At 34.8% G+C, this 18,361-nt stretch overlaps 4 protein-coding genes across 7 annotated transcripts; 2 read left to right on the top strand and 2 right to left on the bottom strand.

Annotated features, from left to right (window-relative positions):
* Nucleotides 1–598: 598 nt before the first annotated feature.
* On the top strand, nucleotides 599–973 carry LOC131179092 (uncharacterized). The gene has a single exon (XM_058144805.1). The coding sequence runs from the start codon at nucleotides 599–601 to the stop codon at nucleotides 971–973; it is 375 nt and encodes a 124-aa protein (XP_058000788.1).
* Nucleotides 974–1,616: 643 nt separating this feature from the next.
* Nucleotides 1,617–7,213, top strand: LOC110666105 (uncharacterized). 4 transcript variants are annotated; one of them, XM_021826484.2, is made up of 7 exons: nucleotides 1,617–1,882; nucleotides 3,138–3,285; nucleotides 3,375–3,433; nucleotides 3,519–5,381; nucleotides 5,889–6,042; nucleotides 6,138–6,257; nucleotides 6,374–7,213. In XM_021826484.2, exons 2-7 carry the CDS (start codon nucleotides 3,165–3,167, stop codon nucleotides 6,397–6,399), a joined length of 2,343 nt encoding a protein of 780 aa, XP_021682176.2. In that variant the 5' UTR covers nucleotides 1,617–1,882; nucleotides 3,138–3,164; the 3' UTR covers nucleotides 6,400–7,213. The 4 variants fall into 4 exon arrangements, with proteins under 4 accessions (XP_021682176.2, XP_021682174.2, XP_021682172.2 ...); XM_021826482.2 differs by having other exon boundaries at nucleotides 1,619–1,882; nucleotides 3,162–3,285; nucleotides 6,138–7,213; XM_021826480.2 differs by having other exon boundaries at nucleotides 1,619–1,882; nucleotides 6,138–7,213.
* A 572-nt stretch (nucleotides 7,214–7,785) lies between these two features.
* LOC110666106 (transcription factor MYB111) lies at nucleotides 7,786–11,767 on the bottom strand. Its single transcript, XM_021826485.2, has 3 exons — nucleotides 9,917–11,767; nucleotides 9,684–9,813; nucleotides 7,786–8,935 (listed from the first exon to the last, which is right to left on the bottom strand). The coding sequence occupies exons 1-3, from the start codon at nucleotides 10,047–10,049 to the stop codon at nucleotides 8,032–8,034; spliced, it is 1,167 nt and encodes a 388-aa protein (XP_021682177.2). The 5' UTR covers nucleotides 10,050–11,767; the 3' UTR covers nucleotides 7,786–8,031.
* A 109-nt stretch (nucleotides 11,768–11,876) lies between these two features.
* LOC110633089 (AMSH-like ubiquitin thioesterase 3) lies at nucleotides 11,877–17,090 on the bottom strand. Its single transcript, XM_021781558.2, has 14 exons — nucleotides 16,801–17,090; nucleotides 16,529–16,593; nucleotides 16,371–16,446; nucleotides 16,083–16,283; nucleotides 15,799–15,899; nucleotides 15,344–15,449; nucleotides 15,158–15,204; nucleotides 14,619–14,946; nucleotides 14,373–14,462; nucleotides 14,209–14,271; nucleotides 13,599–13,673; nucleotides 13,328–13,390; nucleotides 12,765–12,817; nucleotides 11,877–12,291 (listed from the first exon to the last, which is right to left on the bottom strand). The coding sequence occupies exons 1-14, from the start codon at nucleotides 16,897–16,899 to the stop codon at nucleotides 12,117–12,119; spliced, it is 1,542 nt and encodes a 513-aa protein (XP_021637250.2). The 5' UTR covers nucleotides 16,900–17,090; the 3' UTR covers nucleotides 11,877–12,116.
* Nucleotides 17,091–18,361: the final 1,271 nt, after the last annotated feature.

Here is an 18,361-nt window from a genome sequence, read left to right as displayed (position 1 = left end):
TAACATTTACCCTTGTATAACCCATTCATTCACATTTCATATTCAACTTAAATTCTTAATTTTAAAAATATTAATTTTATTCTTATACAATATCGAGCTTATATTAGATATAAGACAAACGTCAGCTGTTGAATAGCAAAATCTATCGTAGTAATTGGCCCGAAATTATGCCAAGAATCGAAAGGGGTTTGAAAGCTAATTTCCCTACCATTTTCTCTCATAATTTAAGTTAGCATAGTGAGAGCTTAAACGTAATTATAGGCAACAATTAATATATCTCATCAAACAAAAACAGATTGTAGAACAAAAATAGAACATCTCATCTCATAATTATCTAAACTCCACCCTGCATTATTTCGCTGTTTCTTTAATTAATTATCACAAAATACCCTTTTAATTTCCCCCTCACAAATTAGTATCACTACCCTGAAGAACAATAAAATGACAAGATAACCATAAAAGCTTGCACCCATTTCATCATTTCTTCGTCTCTCTTCGGCAAATGAGTCTCTGAAAAAACCTCCACAACGTATACCCATTCTTTCTCTTTCTCTGTCTCTTTGTGGCAACATCAACCTGGCAGAAAAGTCTGAAAGACATGGAAGAGTTCAGGGAAGCTCGCTGGAGGCATTACAACGAAGACAAGAAGTTTGAAGACAGACCCCGCAGCGGTTCTCTAGGAGATCAGGTTAAAACCTCGGTGACAAAAGTGGAACCTCCTCTTCCTCCTCCTCCTCCTCCTCCTCCTCGTCGCTCCCATAGATATTCAAAATCAACAGGATCTACCTGGAATCAGAATAAGAAAGCAAACACGTATTCCTCGTCATGGAGTTTTAACGACCCTGAAGTGAAGAGGCAACGGCGAGTTGCCAAGTACAAGTCCTATGCCGTTGAAGGCAAAATGAAGGCATCTTTAAGGGAGAGCTTTCGCTGGTTCAAGAACAAGTGGTGTTCTCTTGTGCATGGATACTAGCAATTCTGGAAAGAAACAATATGATTTTCATTTTTTCCAAATTAATGTGCTTTTCCTTTCTGACAGAATTTAATATAAATTGAGGTTTTTATTGTTTAACTGTTAATCATCTAATCCAAGCAAAAAGTCTTTTGGGAGAAGATATAAAGAATATTTTTTTATGCGCATAAAAATAATATTTTTTTTTTATAAAAAATAAGTTATTTTTATAATATAAAAAATTAATTTCACATAATAATAAATTATTATATAATCATAATATATATATAAACACAAAATTATGGGTCTTATATTTTTAAATTTAAAAAATAATTAAATTTTTTTAATGAATAATAAGCACACTCCACAATTTATCTATATGATTCAAATTATTTAAGAAATTTTCAAAATATTTTTCAAGTGCATATAAATTGTACACTCCCCAATTCAGCAATTGACACGTCTTGTGTTGAGACGCTAATATTCACCCCACTGCCACGTCTCTATTGATTAACGCCTGTGCTGTGTGCAGCGCATCGTAGCTTTATCACTAACTACCCAGCCAAGTGGAGAAGTTCCTTGTTTGGATATTTGAAATCCCTCCTTTCTTCCAAAGAGACGTTATAACTTTTAACTTTAAATAATAAACCAAAAAAAAAAAAAGAGTTTTATTTAATGCATTTGAACTGCATACACTCACTCTTCGCTTTCTTTCATCTCTCTTACCTAAAAATCTTCACTTTCTCTCGTAAATCTCTGCAAAATTATTAATTACTTGGTTTTGATCATTGGGGTTTTCTCTATTTATCTATCAGCGTAAACCCTAACTCCCAAATATTGGTTGCATTTATTGGAGAGGCACAGTGAAGGGAAGAGAGGAGGACAGGAGGATCCTCAGGCTTTATCTGGTTTCCCTCTCATTGTTTACATGTAAGTTTTGAATTTTCTTTCAATTTTTGGGTTTTCTAATTATTTTGGATATAAGATTAGATTGGACGTGATTTCTGTTCGTTTTGTAGAACACGAACGCTGAAATGAGGGTGTCATTTATTTTGTTTTTTTGACTTTAAATGCTTTTCTGGGTTCTGGTTGGTTATTCTAATCTGTTACTATATGGGGCACCTGTTTGATTGTTGAGAAAATGCTGCATCTGATGGAGAAAATTGAAATCTGCACTAGACTTACGTTAGTGCATTGGTGCTACTTGCTTCAACAACTTTGTTAGATGCTGTGAAAGAAGTAATTTTATTCAATTTGTTTTCTGTTTAGGCTATTCTCAAATTCTGGCTAGAATTTGTTTATTTCGTTTTGTAAATTGGGAGCAATGCAATTAATTTAATCAAATGATGTTGAAAATTCAACAAATATGAGGTTAATCAAGATGAGGCAAATCAAAGATCAAAGATTTATGGCAGATTAGGGTGTTGAGATAAAAGAGAAATTGCAAAAATAATGAGTTGAACGGAGATTATCACATCAAAAGTGGCGGGCAGCACTCTTATGGGGTAGGACACAGTGGTTGTCACAGCATGGTGGTAATCGAGAGCTAAGTCTTGGTGATTGCAGTGCTGTAGTTGGCTTTATGTCAGTGTTAGAGGTTTAGGGATTACAAGTGGCAGTGATGATCTGGTGCAGGTTGAGGTGGCTGTGGTGATGCGGTCATCACTAACGGCAGTGGTGATGACAATAGCATTAACTTAGTGTAATGTAATAGGTCATAATTTTGTATTTATAGCCTGATTGATTTGACCATGTTCAGTTTCTGAAGTTTTTCAGAGGCTGTTGGAGTGTTCTCAGGTAATAGAATTTTATTTTAATGGAGAGTGGGTTTTAAAAGTCCAATCACAAGAATTAATTGGAGAGTTAATTTAAATCAAATTTGAAACATGCTTTTATAGAACTACTCCACTTATTCAGTGCCATATCAATGATTTCCCCTGAAGAAAATCTAATGAGGGATGAAAAGTTCAAGGTCGTCCTAGTATATGATGCCAATGTAGGAATGCAAACATATGGTCTTAAAAAAAATGCTAATTAATGAGTTTGTACAATGATTTGAAGTCTCTAAATCAATGCATAAAGTAATGCAATTTTATGCATTGATTTGGAAAATGAACATGTTTTTTGGTTAATCGAGTTGCAGATGGACAGAGTTCCTCATTCGTCTCATTTTTTTGGCTCATAGACCGAGCATTATCTTTTTCTTTAGAAAATGGGGGTTGAGAAAGAAGGCTCAAAAAGTGGAGGAGGTTATGTAGGTGGTTTTTTCCAGCTGTTTGACTGGACAGCAAAATCTCGGAAGAAGTTGTTCTCAAGCAAATCAGATTTACCAGGTATAAGTACTGTTATGTGTTTCTAATATAAAAAGGATATGTTAGCCTCTTCATGGTTGATTATGGGTTTGTTTTCTCTTTCTTTATAGTGCATTCAAAACAAGGAAAGAGGAGTGATGGGAACTTGCCAATGACTCGGCTTCAGCTGGTCAGACATTTTGTTATCTTTTATTTTTATCTTGTTATTGAATATTTTGTTAGATGATGTATCTAAGTTGCTGTAACATTTACAGATGGATGAGGATGAAACTGGAGCAGGATCAAGTATTAGAGGGAGTAGTGATTATAGTTGTGCTTCATCAGTAACAGATGATGATGGATGTGGAGCTAGAGCCCCTGGAGTAGTAGCCAGGCTTATGGGATTGGATTCTCTGCCAACATCCAGTTCTTCTGAGCCAAACTCTATCCTATTTTTGGATACTCAATCTCTTAGGGAGGCTTCTCAGCAGAGGAAACATTTTGAATATTATCATGACCATCAAATCATGTACTCTAGGAATCTGCTCAATAAGGAGGATGGCCCTCTGCAGAACCTTCTAAACTCAAAGCCTCAGAAGGTGTTAAGTAGACCTATTGAAAAGTTTCAAACTGAAATTTTGCCTCCAAAATCTGCTAAATCAATTCCAATTACACATCATAAACTTTTATCGCCTATTAAGAGTCCTGGCTTCATTCCAAGTAAAACTGCTGCTCACATAATGGAAGCAGCTGGAAGAATTATTGAACCTTGTCCACAAGCTACTGCTAAGGCCAAAATTCCTATGGTTGGATCTCCTTCAGTTCCCTTGAAAGTTCGCGATCTTAAAGAAAAACTGGTGGTTGCACAAAAAATGCCACTGGTTGGGCCCTCAGCAGCATCTCTGAAAGCTCGAAATTTAAAAGAAAAAGTGGAAGCTCCTAATAAAACACCCAGATTTGCTGAACCTTCTACTAGAAGACCAGTTGAGTCAAATGCTGCCAAGTATCTTAAGGGACAGTCTTTGAACAAAAGCTGGAATGGTTCAGTGGATACAACATCTTTCAGGGCTTTTCCCGAGATAGAAGAAGGTTCTTCTGGTTTAAAAAATAAGGGAAAGTCCATCTCACTTGCAATCCAAGCAAAGGTCAATGTTCAGAAAAGAGAAAGTTTGAATTCAAGTGGCAGTCGAGGCTTGGTAAGCGACAAAGACCACAGTGAGGTTATGTCTAGCCAGACCTTCAAAGGTCAACTGAATATGCAGAAGAGTTTGCTGAAAAAATCTTACATGCATAATGCTTCTGGAGTGCTCAGGCCGAACAATCAGAAACAAAATTGCCATATGGAAAAAGACAAGCCTTCAAAGTCAGCAGGTTCTCACTTGCAGGGAAGAAAGGCTGTGACTGGGAATTCTTCTTCTTCTCTGCGGAACAAAACTTCCATTAAAAATGTTGGCTCCAAAACTGGAACCAGGAAGTTGGGCTCAGATGTAATAGATAGTGAAAAGGGGCTTTCAAATTATAGTACAAAGAATATTCCTAGGAAGAAGCGATCAATTGATGGGAACTTGCATCTTGAGAAAAATCACATTGTTGATAATATGTTAATTGACAAGAATCAGAAGGAAATTGAATCAAATAGAGCCATTGATAGGCATTTTAATTGGGCAGAAGAAAGCAAGAAGAAAGGAATGGATGTTGTTTCATTTACATTTACAGCTCCTTTGATGAGATATATGCCTGGTTATGAAACATCTGGTCAAGTACAGAAAAGTGGCAGTGTTTGCATGGATGATCAGGGCAAGAGGTTGTTGCTTGACACAGATGGTACTAAATTATCTTCAGTGGGATATAATGTGATAGGAGGAGATGCTTTGAGCACTCTTTTGGAAGAGAAGTTAAGAGAATTAACTAACAGCGTGGAGTCTTCCGACCACAATTCTGTCAAAATAGGATCCACTTTGAATTCTCCATCATTTTTGAAAGATCTGGCACCCACTCTTAATGCAGGCAACACTACTCCAGGGTCAGTCGATAACAAGGATCAAAATATGCTGCTAGGAAGTAAATCGGGTAGCAGCCGTGGCTCTAATGTATTCTCAACTGATCCCACGGCACTCAGATTGAAACACAGGTTTCAGGTACACAACTGTGAATTTTTAACTATTAGTGAAAAAAAAATATGTTGTTTCGCTATTGACCTTTTGCTTCTAGATACATTGATCTTGTGTATTTCTAGTTTTTTATTTTCTTTTTTTTTTTTTTTTGAACTTGTTTATGTTTATTTCAAGTCATAGACATATTTTTGTGCTTGCATATTTTGAATGTCAATGCTGTGATTCTAGACCTGAGAAAACTCCTTGGAGAGAAGTCATTTAGGCAAAGCTATTCAAGATCTTGTGTTTTGAGTGATTGGGTCCCAGTAGCTGGCCTCTCTCTTTACTTTTGCTTTCTTTCATTTTTTGAATAATGAAGCTATTTAATTTAATGAATTTTACCTGGTTCTTTAATTTGATAATATATGTGCTTCTTGCTTTTGAATTTTACCTGGTTCTTCAAGTCATTTGAAGCCCTTTTTCATGCAGTAATCAAATTTAACTTTTGCATACTTTCATCTTAAAGCAATTGATGTAATTTTAACATGTTAGAGTGTTGATGAGATGGAAGAGCGCAGCAGCAAATCTAACGATTCCAGAAAGCTGCTTGATTGTAGACATCCTAGTCCAGTCTCTGTTCTTGAGCCTTCCTTTTCAACTGAAAGTAGCAGCTCTTTAGACAGCACGGATTGTAGCAGTGCTGAAGGTGAGAGCTGCCTATAATAATTCTTAAAGTATTTTTTTCTACATATTATATGCTGTCAAGTCCAGAATTTATAAATGCTTCCAACGTACTTGCAGGAAGCAAGCAATGTTCGTCCATTCAAGCTCAGGAAATTCTTGGTTTAAGTTCTTCAAAGAAGTTTCATTCTGTTGATGCTGATAAAGATTTATCAGATTCTGCTTCTTCAAAATCTACTGGTACTGCAGCTGGAAAGCATGCAAATACATTACCTGCATCGGAACTAGTGAATTCAGCCAAGTGGGAAATAGAATATGTGCAGAAGATACTCTTTAATCTGGAATTTATGTTTCAGGAATTTGCACTGGGTTGGGCTCGTGAGATCGTTAGCCCACTTCTCTTCAACCGGCTGGAAAGTCAAAAGGGTGGACTGGTTAATGGTGGTGTTGAGGCTAGGCTAGAGCGAAAGGTACTATTTGACTGTGTGAATGAATGTTTGGACATAAGATGTAGGCAGTATGTTGGTGGTGGATATAAAACATGGACCAAAGGGGTGACAATGGTGAGAAGAAAAGAGTGGCTAGCTGAAGAAGTGCTAAAGGAGATCTCAGCATGGAAAGGCATGGGGGATTGCATGGTGGATGAGCTTGTGGACAAGGACATGAGCACTCAATACGGAAGATGGCTGGACTTTGAAGTTGATGCATTTTTACTTGGAACGGACATTGAGGGCCAAATATATAGTTGTCTGCTTGATGAAGTGGTTGTAGATTTCTTTCGGTCTTGATGCCTACAGCTGAAGAAGTATGCACAGCGGCTTTATGATTGAAGTTGGATCAAATTGTAGATGCGGGGTGGATAAAATGGCTGGACTTCAAATGGGTGGAGACGTTGGAGGTCGAGGGTCAAATATATTGCAATTTAATATTCCGAACATGACTTTTTCTCTCCAACTCCGGTTCATATTTAAGTCCCTCATCAATTTACTGGGGGTTCTTGTGTCTGTAAGATTGTTCATCTCATTGCTCAAATTATTGCTTCATTTTTTGCCTTGAGAATCAGTAAATTGTTCATAGAATCTTGTCTGCAAAATCACTATAATGAAAGGCTGGGGAGGCCAGTTTCGAATGATTGTACTCAGGAAATTTCTTTGCAAATTTTTGCTGGTGTATAATGTTACTATCAGCTTTCTATAGCGTGGGATGTATCAGTATCACATTGTACATTGATCTGAAACTGAAAAAGTAAACAAAGGCAAGACTAAGGCTATGTCTAGGAGATGGAGGAAAATGAGGAGAAAGTGAAAACGAGAGGAAAATGGATCCCACGTTTCATTTTCCCTTCCCCCATATTTTCTTCTCTTGCCCAGACAGAGCCTTCTGTTCTGTTGCTTAAGTGGGGCTTAGACTACTTTGCAGTTTCCACATTGAAAGAGGTGCATGTAATAAAATGGGCCTGTGATTGTATTGAGCCATCAAGTTTATATTTTGATGGAAAATACTCTACACTGAGTGTATTATACTAAATTAAGGCATAATTATTTACTAATCAAATTATAGCCGCTTGCAGATTGTGTCCATGCTTTTAAGCAGTGGTGTTGCAGGTGCCACAACCACCCAACGGCCCAATTTTGCCCTTTCCATGGAAAATGACTGCATTTACAAACGACAATTCACTTTCTCAGAACGAGACAGGAGAAAAACATTGAATGGTCAGAATTGAAAGGGCCCATCAGAACCAATCTAAAGTACCAGAAAAGAAGAAAAGAAAATAAAAGCTTGCTCATGAGACTGCATAATAAAAATTAAAACAATCGACGTAGAGCAAATATGACGAGTCTAATTTTTAAATCCATCATATGGTGCCAAACAATCTTCATCAATGCAAAATTCCCAAATCATTAAATTGCGAAACAGATGCAGATGCAGATACAGATACAATAAATTGTCCATAATAAATTCAGATAATAACTTCACTTCAGAGCAGCAGATGATTGAAAAACCTCCATTGTCATTAGCTCCATAACCATGACATAATTTTTTCTCCTTCATCCCATAGTTCCCTTATTATTGCACTATCATCTATGGCTCCTGTTCTGTCCCAGTCAAAGCTTAAATTGTGCCAGTCCTCATCAAATGGGGGTGGTGATCCACAATTATGCAATTCCCCACTTTCTGCATTTGAGCTCCAAGCTGTAGTACTGCTGCTTTCAATCTCCTGATCATTTGCAGCAGCCACTTGGTCTGGACCCATTACTTCATTTCCTGTCCCTTCACTGATGCCAACACGAACCCTGTTGTTTTCCATCTCTTTATTAAGTGTATCATCAATAGTATCACAATTATTCCCACTTGGATCCACCGCTTCACTTTGCAGAACATATTTAAGGCGATTTATTTCACTGTCTAGCCATTCATATGGTCCCCAGCCCTCAGTTTCTCCTTCCTTCCTAAGGCATACTGGTCCTGCTGCATTTAATCTTTCACCGCTACCTATGCATGAAGAAGAACCCTCCACAACGTCTCTTCTAGCAGTGTCTAGTTCGCTTGTGGAGCTCTCTGGGACCAAACCCATTAATTGGTTACCCTGGTCAAATTGTCCTGTAGAGTTATTATTAGGAGACCGTTCAGGACCTTCAGGCACTACTACTTCAGTTAGGGTTTCACTCTTAGGCTTGGCAGCAGACATTGATGTATTTCCCATGTGTTTTTTAAAGGTTGATCGATCCATTCTACTGTCTCTCGATTCGCGTGGCCTAGCCGTATTGGCAATATTTAGGGAGGTGATGTTGGTGCCAGTGGTGGATAAATAATCATTCTTGGAGAAGCTGTAAATTTTTCTGCTCAAATGAGAGTTCCAGTAATTCTTTATCTCGTTATCAGTTCTTCCTGGCAAATGGGCAGCGATCAAAGACCATCTGTAACAAACAAAACCATTATTATAAACACTGCTGAATGGATCTGCATGATGTTACTTATGATTCATAAATAATGCCCAGCACAAAGCCACAAACTACTGATTTTTTTTTTTTCTTTTAATTTCAGGGATGATGAAGGAAGTTGGTTTCTTGTTCTTGCAGAGATTTAGTATGAAAATATCTTTTATGTAACTAATAAATTTTGACTTACATATCACGTGCGAGTTGGTTAGAGAGAGTTAAATGGTAGAATTTAAAAGAATGTTGAATTATTATAAGATGTTAATAAAAATTAATGAAGATTAAATGTTCATTCTTCTTTATCCCAATTTGAAATTTAAATATTTTTAAAAAATCTCAAATAAAATGAAATTAATTAATTAATTAATCTTGCAATACATTACATTTCTTATATTTTTTCATTTCATCATTTTATAATTTTGAACTCATTATAAAATTTTTCATACATTACTATGACTTCAAAATTATAAGATTTGGCAAGAATTATGTAACATGTAACTATTGGTTTCTATTTTGGAAATTGTTAACTAAATTGTGAATTAATTTATGAGGGCCAGTTTGCTTTTATTTGCATTAGTTGGTATGACCGAATAATAAATAAATTTAAGTGCATACATACTTAGGTGATTTATACAAAGATTAAACAGTGGGTGATATGAAAAAAAAAAAAGTATAAAAAGAAAGTAGCATCGAAAAAGATAGAAAATTTTTTGGTATTTTTTGGTACCTATTACCCAAAGCTGAGTGCAACTTGACAATGGTTTCTTTCTCTTCTTTGGTGATGTTCCCTCTCTTCAAGTCAGCTCTTAAGTAATTAATCCATCTTAGTCTGCAGCTCTTACCACACCTTAGCAATCCTTCAAAAACAAATAGCATTCTCTCGTTTATTACTCTCACTTATTACCATTGAAAATATAATAAAAATCCCATTCTGAAACGTGTTACTATAATTATATTTACCTGCATTCTTGGGTAGTGATCTCCATAACCCTTCTCCATTGGCTAGAATGTATTTAGTCAAGATTTCATCTTCTTCAGCTGTCCATCTCCCTTTCTTTATTCCCACTTTCTCACAACAAGGTGCTCTTCCCATTTCTAGTATTTGCTTTCTGTAACAGTATCAGGGCTCGGCTCACTCTTTAATAAGAGCACATTAGTTTTGACTTTTGAGAGACAGAGATTGAGAGGAGGAAGAGGAGTTGTTTTTCTTTTTCCTTTTTTTTTTTTCAGAAAGGAGAGAAGTTATGGGAAGTCGCAACTTGGGGTGTTGTGTTTGGTTTCTGCTGTACCTTTGGCTATAAAAAGGTTGGTGGAGAGAGAAATGACGGTGATGATTTAGACACTTTGCGAACGGTGACAGAACATGCCACGTTGTTCATTTAAGGTCTCATAGCAGTGGGACATCTTTTGCAAGAAACAACATCTTCTTCGGCAATGCTGCTGCTGCTTTTCTTTTTTATTTTTTTCTTTGATAAATTATTCTTAACATACCATGGGATCTCATTGGCATTCATCAGAGGGATTTTCTGATTCTCCTATTATGTGTACATATGCATATAGTTACAGTCCTTAAGGTTTAGTTGGTTAAATACTGATTTTCAAGGTTGCTTAATTTAACAATGCAAACAAAGTTTCAATAACCGACCAGACTTGCCACCCACCTCTCTATAAAGGAGTAAAAGAAAAGGGTAAACTTCGCAATATCCCACTTGTTCGTTGTCTTTTAGCAGTTAAATTTGTTGAGAAATTAATGGGAATTATGAAACAGTTGGATACTACATATGCACTACTACTATCTGAGGTTGAGGGCTCATCACATTCACATGCATGGTCTATGACTATGAGCTCCCATCTATCTCTCATCTCATGTTAAATGCAAAATCTTTACCTTCTTTTTGTCCCTTGTTGCTCACAGACAAATCCTTTTCCGAGTAAATTAATTGAAGTTGGCCTATATATATCAATTCCCCAGTAGGATATCAACACTTCTTAATTAATTTAAGAGGAGAGTTTATCTCTATTAACTATGTATCTCTCAAGCCTTCTAATGCTAACTCCTTGCCCTTCACGCACTCACATATGAGGGATCCATGAGTAGAGGAAACCTGTGCATTTACGGGTCTATTTATTGTCTAATTTTCATGCAATAAACATGGAAGCACAAAATTAAAAGCAATGCTTAATTAATTCATGTACAATGTATGACTCGAAACATAACATGTATAATGAAATTGGCATATAAAATAAATGAAACTCAAATATTATTTTGAGTCCAAAAGAGTCCAAGTCTAATTAAATTTTTCTCTACTGTTGCATGATTACGTAGGAAGGAACCCTTTTAACTAAAATGTCAATTTGAAACGCTGATTTTACGTTTCACATACATATTTAATTGAAGGAATATAGACGAGCAGGCGGGACAGGGGGGGATTGTCTTTGCCTAAATGGGTGCTCGCTTCACAATACGGAAGATCAAGGAAGATAAGGGTTTTCAAGGTTACAAAAGAAAAAAAAAAAAAAAAAAGGATAAAAATAAAATTACTTCATGAGAAGGCATGAAACGATAGATGGAGAGATCACCACTACCAGCTCTTTTAAGGCTATCTCTAGAATTTGCAAGCAACTGGCAGATTGGCAACAGCAATAGCCTGTAGTATAGGTCTGTAATAAACATCCTTTGACGTCACAAGAGGACCAACCCACTCAAATTCAGACCACTATCATGAAATATTGTGTCAGTAATAGTAATGTACACGTCAATCGAGTCTACAAGTAGAAAGATTCGGTTTTCTTGTTCATATTAATACCATCTTCTTCAGTAATAGTAATACCATCAATGCCTTGCATCCCGAAGAAAAATCAGCTTTGATCAGTTACTAGAAATGTCTTATCATCATCTTTCGTCTACTGACTAAACTCATTTGGATAATGCAGGTTCGTAATATTGACAATAATCTCTTAATTATGAACAGATTCCCTTTTACAGTTAATAAGTCATTAACACAAGAGTACAACTAAGAAAAAGAAAAACAAGTAAATGAACATGCTATATTCTTGTCAAATTTCTATTCAGAACAGCAGTTGGATGTACAACATATTGAGATATGTACTTCCTTTATAAAAATTGTTTTCTTTAAAGCTCTTGCTAAAGAATTGCAGCTCATCGAAGATCAACAACTTCAAACTTTAAGTTAGCATTCATATAGACGTGAGAGCAGTGCTCATAAATTGAGCTCCCATCTGCAGGCTCCTCATGGGGATGAAAACCCCTCTGCTGGCAATTCCGAATCACAGATACACCACCCGGATCAGACAAATGAAATATACCGTGTGGACTGTATTGATTGAATTCAAATGTTAGTATGCGAACAAGTATAATGAACATATTTCTAAAGGATGATTTTCTTGCCAACGCAAATTATTATTTTGCCAATAACATTCCCCCAACGCAAGTACTGTACTTTTCATAGAGGTTTTCTTTAATCACTAGCTAATTATGAATAAGAAAAAAAAAAAAACTAGCTAAGTATTGATGACATCAGACTTTTAAATTTATTGCTTCAGCCACCCTAAATTCATAATCTTAGATCTTATCTTTTGACATAACCAGCTAGATAATTAAAGGAGATGATTTTCCCAAGGTGCACCCATGTGTCTCAAGCGGGTTTGAAAATTGTCCACACTTACCCTAAGGATAGGTGAACATTATATTATAGTGGGGCATTTTATAAGCTTGACTTTGTTCCTCAATATCATTTCTGGTTAATTGAAGCAAATGAAATGACCATTGGATGAAAAAGAAATCTACCTTGATGTGTCAGTTGGGGCCATTACAATTGCAATTGCTTCAGGTAACATAATCTGAAAGCAGGACAGAGAAAGATCTTTCAGCCATATGTAATATTGCAAGTAATATGATGAGACACTAGAGGAAACAGAAGAACAAATAAATGAGTGACAAGATCCCGAAACAATAGCAAAGTTGATGCTATTTGCAATACTCAATCATATTCGTAACCAATTAGAGAACTAGTGCTTTGATGAAAAAGAAAAAAAAGGAAGGAAAAAAGCACAGCTGTCTGGGCATTTTCAAATCAGCAGGATTAGATAGACAGGAATGGACAGGATTATGTAGCTGTCTATGTTACGAATTACATAGACAGGAATGAATATGAACTATAAGCCTTCAAAGCACTAATTACATGGGATTGACTGCAAATATTACAAGATCACATAAGCATGTGCCAACACAGTAAATGTATGCACACTCTCAAAAGTGAACCAGGAATTTATTATTAAGAACTCCAAAAAACGTGCACAATTTATTACATGCAATAAGAAAGAAAATAGATAACTACTAGTTACTGTTACCTGATACGAGTAATGAGTGTGCAGATCAACAGATGACATAAAACATGTCTGTGATGGATGCGTCTGAAAATAAATGCAAGAAACAAATAATTAGTTAACATATAATCATAAAATAAATGCATGTGCTGGTAAAAGAAGACATTATATCCATAGTGCAGGGAACAATGAAATGCATTTGCTTATTAAAAGGATAGAAAATATATCAAGCAATACAACCAAATTTAGATGAAAATTCATAATAATGGACCATCAATGCTATTGACACACTTACATGAATCCACCCAAGAGGAAAAAGTGCCAGTCTGTCTTGAACTTCAAATATTTCTTCTTCATTTAATGTCTGACACTGGTCATTAATAATTGTTTCAAGATACAATTAACAGTACATAGATAGAAACAAAAATACAAACTAAAATGCCAACATATAATGTATGATGCCTCAGAGTTAAAGTGGATTTAATAAAATCCTTGGCTTGCATGTTTTAGCTTCTGTAGAGCTATGGTACTGTCTGCTTTGGCAATTGATGCTAATGGAAAATAATGAACAATGGGTCTATGCCCCAGAAGACAATAAGTGCATGCAAGCATAAATATGTAGAGTCACAAGTAAAAGACATCAAAATGCAGGTGTGCTCTCTAAAAGGTGATGGAAAAGCACCTCTGGTTAGTATCTAAAATCCAATGCCTCTTAATCCTATTTAGCATCAATGCATCTCATGGCTCAAAAATCAAATTAATCTGAAATTTTTCTCTGAAATCATTGGTTTAGAGTAATGAACATGAAGCCTATGGAAAGTATGATCAAAACAACATGGAACTTAAAATTAAGAAAAACTGAAACCACATAAAATATATTAATTAAGAAAAAGTTATTCTCATACCGAATCTGAAGTTGACTCTTGCTTTGGGATTATAAGCGTAGTGAGGTGGAAAACCCTGTTTTTCTACACCACATGAAGGTACAAGTATTAGGAACCATGTGCAATGGCTCATCCTCATTCACGAAATAAGCATGTGCGTGTTTTGAAAATTTTGTTTCACTTACCAGATAACCGGCAAGAACACCACATGTTTCTAAATTTTTCTGTGTATTTTCACGAGCTAATCTCAAGAAGTCTTCCATCAAATTTACAGGCTGCAATGTTTGTTAGAATGATCTCAGAAACTAGCATCCAGGTCATCAAGAATTTAGAGCACATATAAATTGTCATGATGACGCATGCCACCAAGCAAACAAAATATATACATATATATTCTTAGAAAAGCATGGAAAACAGAATATGACACCTACAACATGTAAATGTTGATATGAGTTTGAGCTAGGAATCCCATCCTGGGAAGATTTTGCTGGTCCAGGTCTTGGATCTGCTACTTTTGATGGAGGAATTGGAGAAAAATCATGTACTTGAGCAAGAACAGGAGGCGGTGAAGGTTGTCTAATACCAACAAACTGGAAAGGATCTTCCCTTGCTTCATTAATTAATGCAGGGGATGACTCTTCAACAGTGCATGACCATCTCCCATCATCTAAAGAGAGCACTGATTCCATTGTAGCGCGTACGCTCTCAGAATCACTATCTTTTACCACCTCAGTACCATATTGTCCAGCCTGATCCAGGCTATCATACCATATATGACAAGAAATAGAAAAACATTCCAAGCAAGCACAATTTAGCAAAAATAAACTAAGAAAGGATAAAGGAATGCAGTCAATGGTTGGAATTTCATTATAACACAATGAAGATAATGCAAAACATAAAGAAAGGCAAAGGAAAGGAAGGATATTTTAAAGGATTAGCACAAAAAGAAAAGTTTCATAGAAGTACTCACCTTGAATTTTCAGAAGAGGCTAAGTCGGTATAACTTGGATACTGAACCTGTATTAAATAATTTGGTGGATCAGTCAGTGCAGTTTGAACGTCTTATTGCACAAGAAGAAAGGATGGGGAAAAACAAAAGGGGTTGGAGGGAGGGAGGGAGGGAGGGAGGGAGGGAGGGAGAACCGAATAATTTTACCTTCATCTCTGCACTAGGTCCTCGCCATTGGCCCCTAAGACCATTAGGCCCTAAGAATGAGTGTCTAGACAATGTCTCTTGCTTGGGAAGAGGTAAACTAACAGATCTGCACATATTAAAAAATTAATGTATTATTCTTACAAAATGTAGCCAGCTAAAGCAAATACACTGCAGAATGTTATATAGACAGCCCCTGTCAATCATTTAGTGTCTAACCTAATTTTCAAAGAAATAATAACATTGTGAGTGTCTGAACACTTCTCTTTTTAGTGCAATTGAGTGCCTGAACTGATCAAATTGACTGACAATGCAGGAAGGTTTTCGAAAGGCAAATTTTCAACTCACATAAAAAGGAATCAATTGAAGGCACAAGTTGACAGGAATTGATGTTGCTAGTAGAAACTATAAATCTCATATCTCTAAATGCAAACTTATTCTTGGAATAACATACTCACAGTTTCTGCAAAGGCTTGTCAATCTGCGCGGAGTTTGGAGATGAAGCTTGAGTATGATTGTTGCCGTACTTCCATGAAGATTGAGGTGCCACAACAGAGGGCTAAAACCAAAGAGAACAAAATTGAAATAAGAAAGAAGAGTTAGTAATAAATAAATAAATATGAGAAATAAGAAAACATGATCGAAAAACATTTATAAAACTTCACAAAAATGAACTAGAAAAAGGATATGAACACAAAAACGGCTGATGATTGGACGCCATGCTCATATCAAAGGGGAGTACCCGCTTAATGTTGATGCTTGAGTAAGAAGCTTTCTTAACAGAGGGCCATTTTGAAGAAGAAGGCTCAGAACCATATAAAGTCCTTTCTGGGTCATCAAGTTCAAGTAGTTGAGTTCTAGCATAAGCTTTGTTCAGCTCGTCCACTTGACGTTGGAATTCTGGCTTCAAAGCTTCAAGCTCATCTAATACAGTAAACAATCTCTACAAAAACAAAGTAAGAAACAAATAAAACCTTTCACCACATTTCCAAATGAAAGCATCCAGTAACTCAAATAGCTACTAGCTCACCTTCCTATAAGCTGCTCTTTCCTTTGGAAGCAAAACCTGATAATCTCGGTGAAATGGAATTGTTTCAGACACCAAACTGAGGAAAAAAAAAGGGTCAGAAAACTGCACATAAATTTGCAACATAGAAATAATTGGGACACAAAATATCTTTCAATTACCTTGAAAATCTAAGTAGAATTGTATACAAATCTACGATGTTCTTCTCCTCCCGGTGTATATTCCCCTGTAGAAGATTAAAAAAAAAAATTATCAAGTGCAGTACATAAAATCACAACATTTAAAACCCCCAATTCAACCTCCATTACCAACAAATTCGGATCCATTACCTAACTGAAAAAAAAAAGGACCTTAACCGATCATAAAAACTACGATATTAGAAACAACACAAGATCAAAATGCAATTAGGGAGCGAATAAGAAGGAGAGCTAACCTGTCTGAGGAGATTATCGGCGATTCTGAAATAGTACCGGAGAGGAATTCGATCATCGACCTCGACTTTCCGAGCGATTTTGTTGACGTCGATCTTCATCTTCTTCACCGGCGATATATAGCCGATTCCCACGATTCCGATGCGTTTCGGCGGAGCTAACACGTGTCCGATGAACGAAGGCTCCTAAGAAGGAAGAAGGAGGCACCAATGTCTCGACGTGCGATCTAAGGAAAGGAATGTCCGTCGTTTTGAAGAGTGAGAAAAGAAAACCTCTGTTATGTCGACATAGTTGCGGGTTTGGGGAACTTTAGTTCGATACGTTAGCGATCAATGAATGACGTGGCATATCCTTATTGGATATAATTATTATAACACAATCTTAATAAGACTTAAAATCATTTACCAAAAACATTTATTTATTTATCATTTTAATTATGTATATATTTTAATTAGTCATTTTAAATTTTAATAAAAAATTATTAAATTCATTTTCATCTAAAATATAACATGTATTAATTGCATTCGTTTTTATTCAATAAACTCTCTGGTAATTCAATACAAACTACGTTGATTCAATGCACAGGAAATTATTCGTATGTAATTATTAATAATTTTAATATATAAAAATAATATAATATTTTAAATTTTTTATTAATTATTTTAAAATTTATTTTTATTATTTTTATCTTTTAAATTTTTTAATAAAAATTTTATAATAAAAATAATTAAAATATATGTATAATACATAAATATATGTAATTAATATATATTACTACATTATAAATTACCTTATAGTAATGACTACTTATTATAATAATAATAATTTAACTATTGCCTATTTATAATAATATTGATAGATTAATTATTAAATAATTTATAACTTTCGTGTATAATAGAGAATACTGCACAGGGATACTATGAAGAAAAATATTATGTATTAATCATGTTATAAAAGAGAATATAACATATTAAATAATTTTATTAATTATTTTAAAATTTATTTTTATTATTTTTTTCTCTTAAACTTTTTTATAAGAATTTTATAATAAAAATATATAATATAGATATAAATAATATATATTAATATATTATAAATTTTATAATAATAGTTATTTATTATAGCATTAACAGTGTAACTATTAAATAATTTATAACTTACATATAATAGAGAATGCCGCATTGATAACTTGTTAGCATTTATCAAAATATATATATATATATATATATATATATATATTATTAAATTAGAGTGACAATCATTAAATTTAAATCAATAAGACCAGTTCGATTAATTAAGATGAAAATTACTTTTAAATTATGTAAAAATATTATTAAATTATTTAAAATTTTGGGAAAAAAAATACTTTGTTGATATAGAAAAATACCCTATTAAAATCATTAAAGATGACTTTAATCTCAGTGATATGAGAATATTGACTAAAAAAATTAAAAAGTCTATAAATATTAATAAAATTAAAACTTTATTATATACACTTAAAATATCAAAGGACAGGATCAGGAATATAATAAGATTTCTATAAAAAAAAAATAGAAGAAATTC

Source organism: Hevea brasiliensis, chromosome 4, assembly GCF_030052815.1.
Source record: "Hevea brasiliensis isolate MT/VB/25A 57/8 chromosome 4, ASM3005281v1, whole genome shotgun sequence".
NCBI lineage: Eukaryota > Viridiplantae > Streptophyta > Magnoliopsida > Malpighiales > Euphorbiaceae > Hevea > Hevea brasiliensis.
This window is presented reverse-complemented; position numbering and strand designations above follow the sequence as displayed.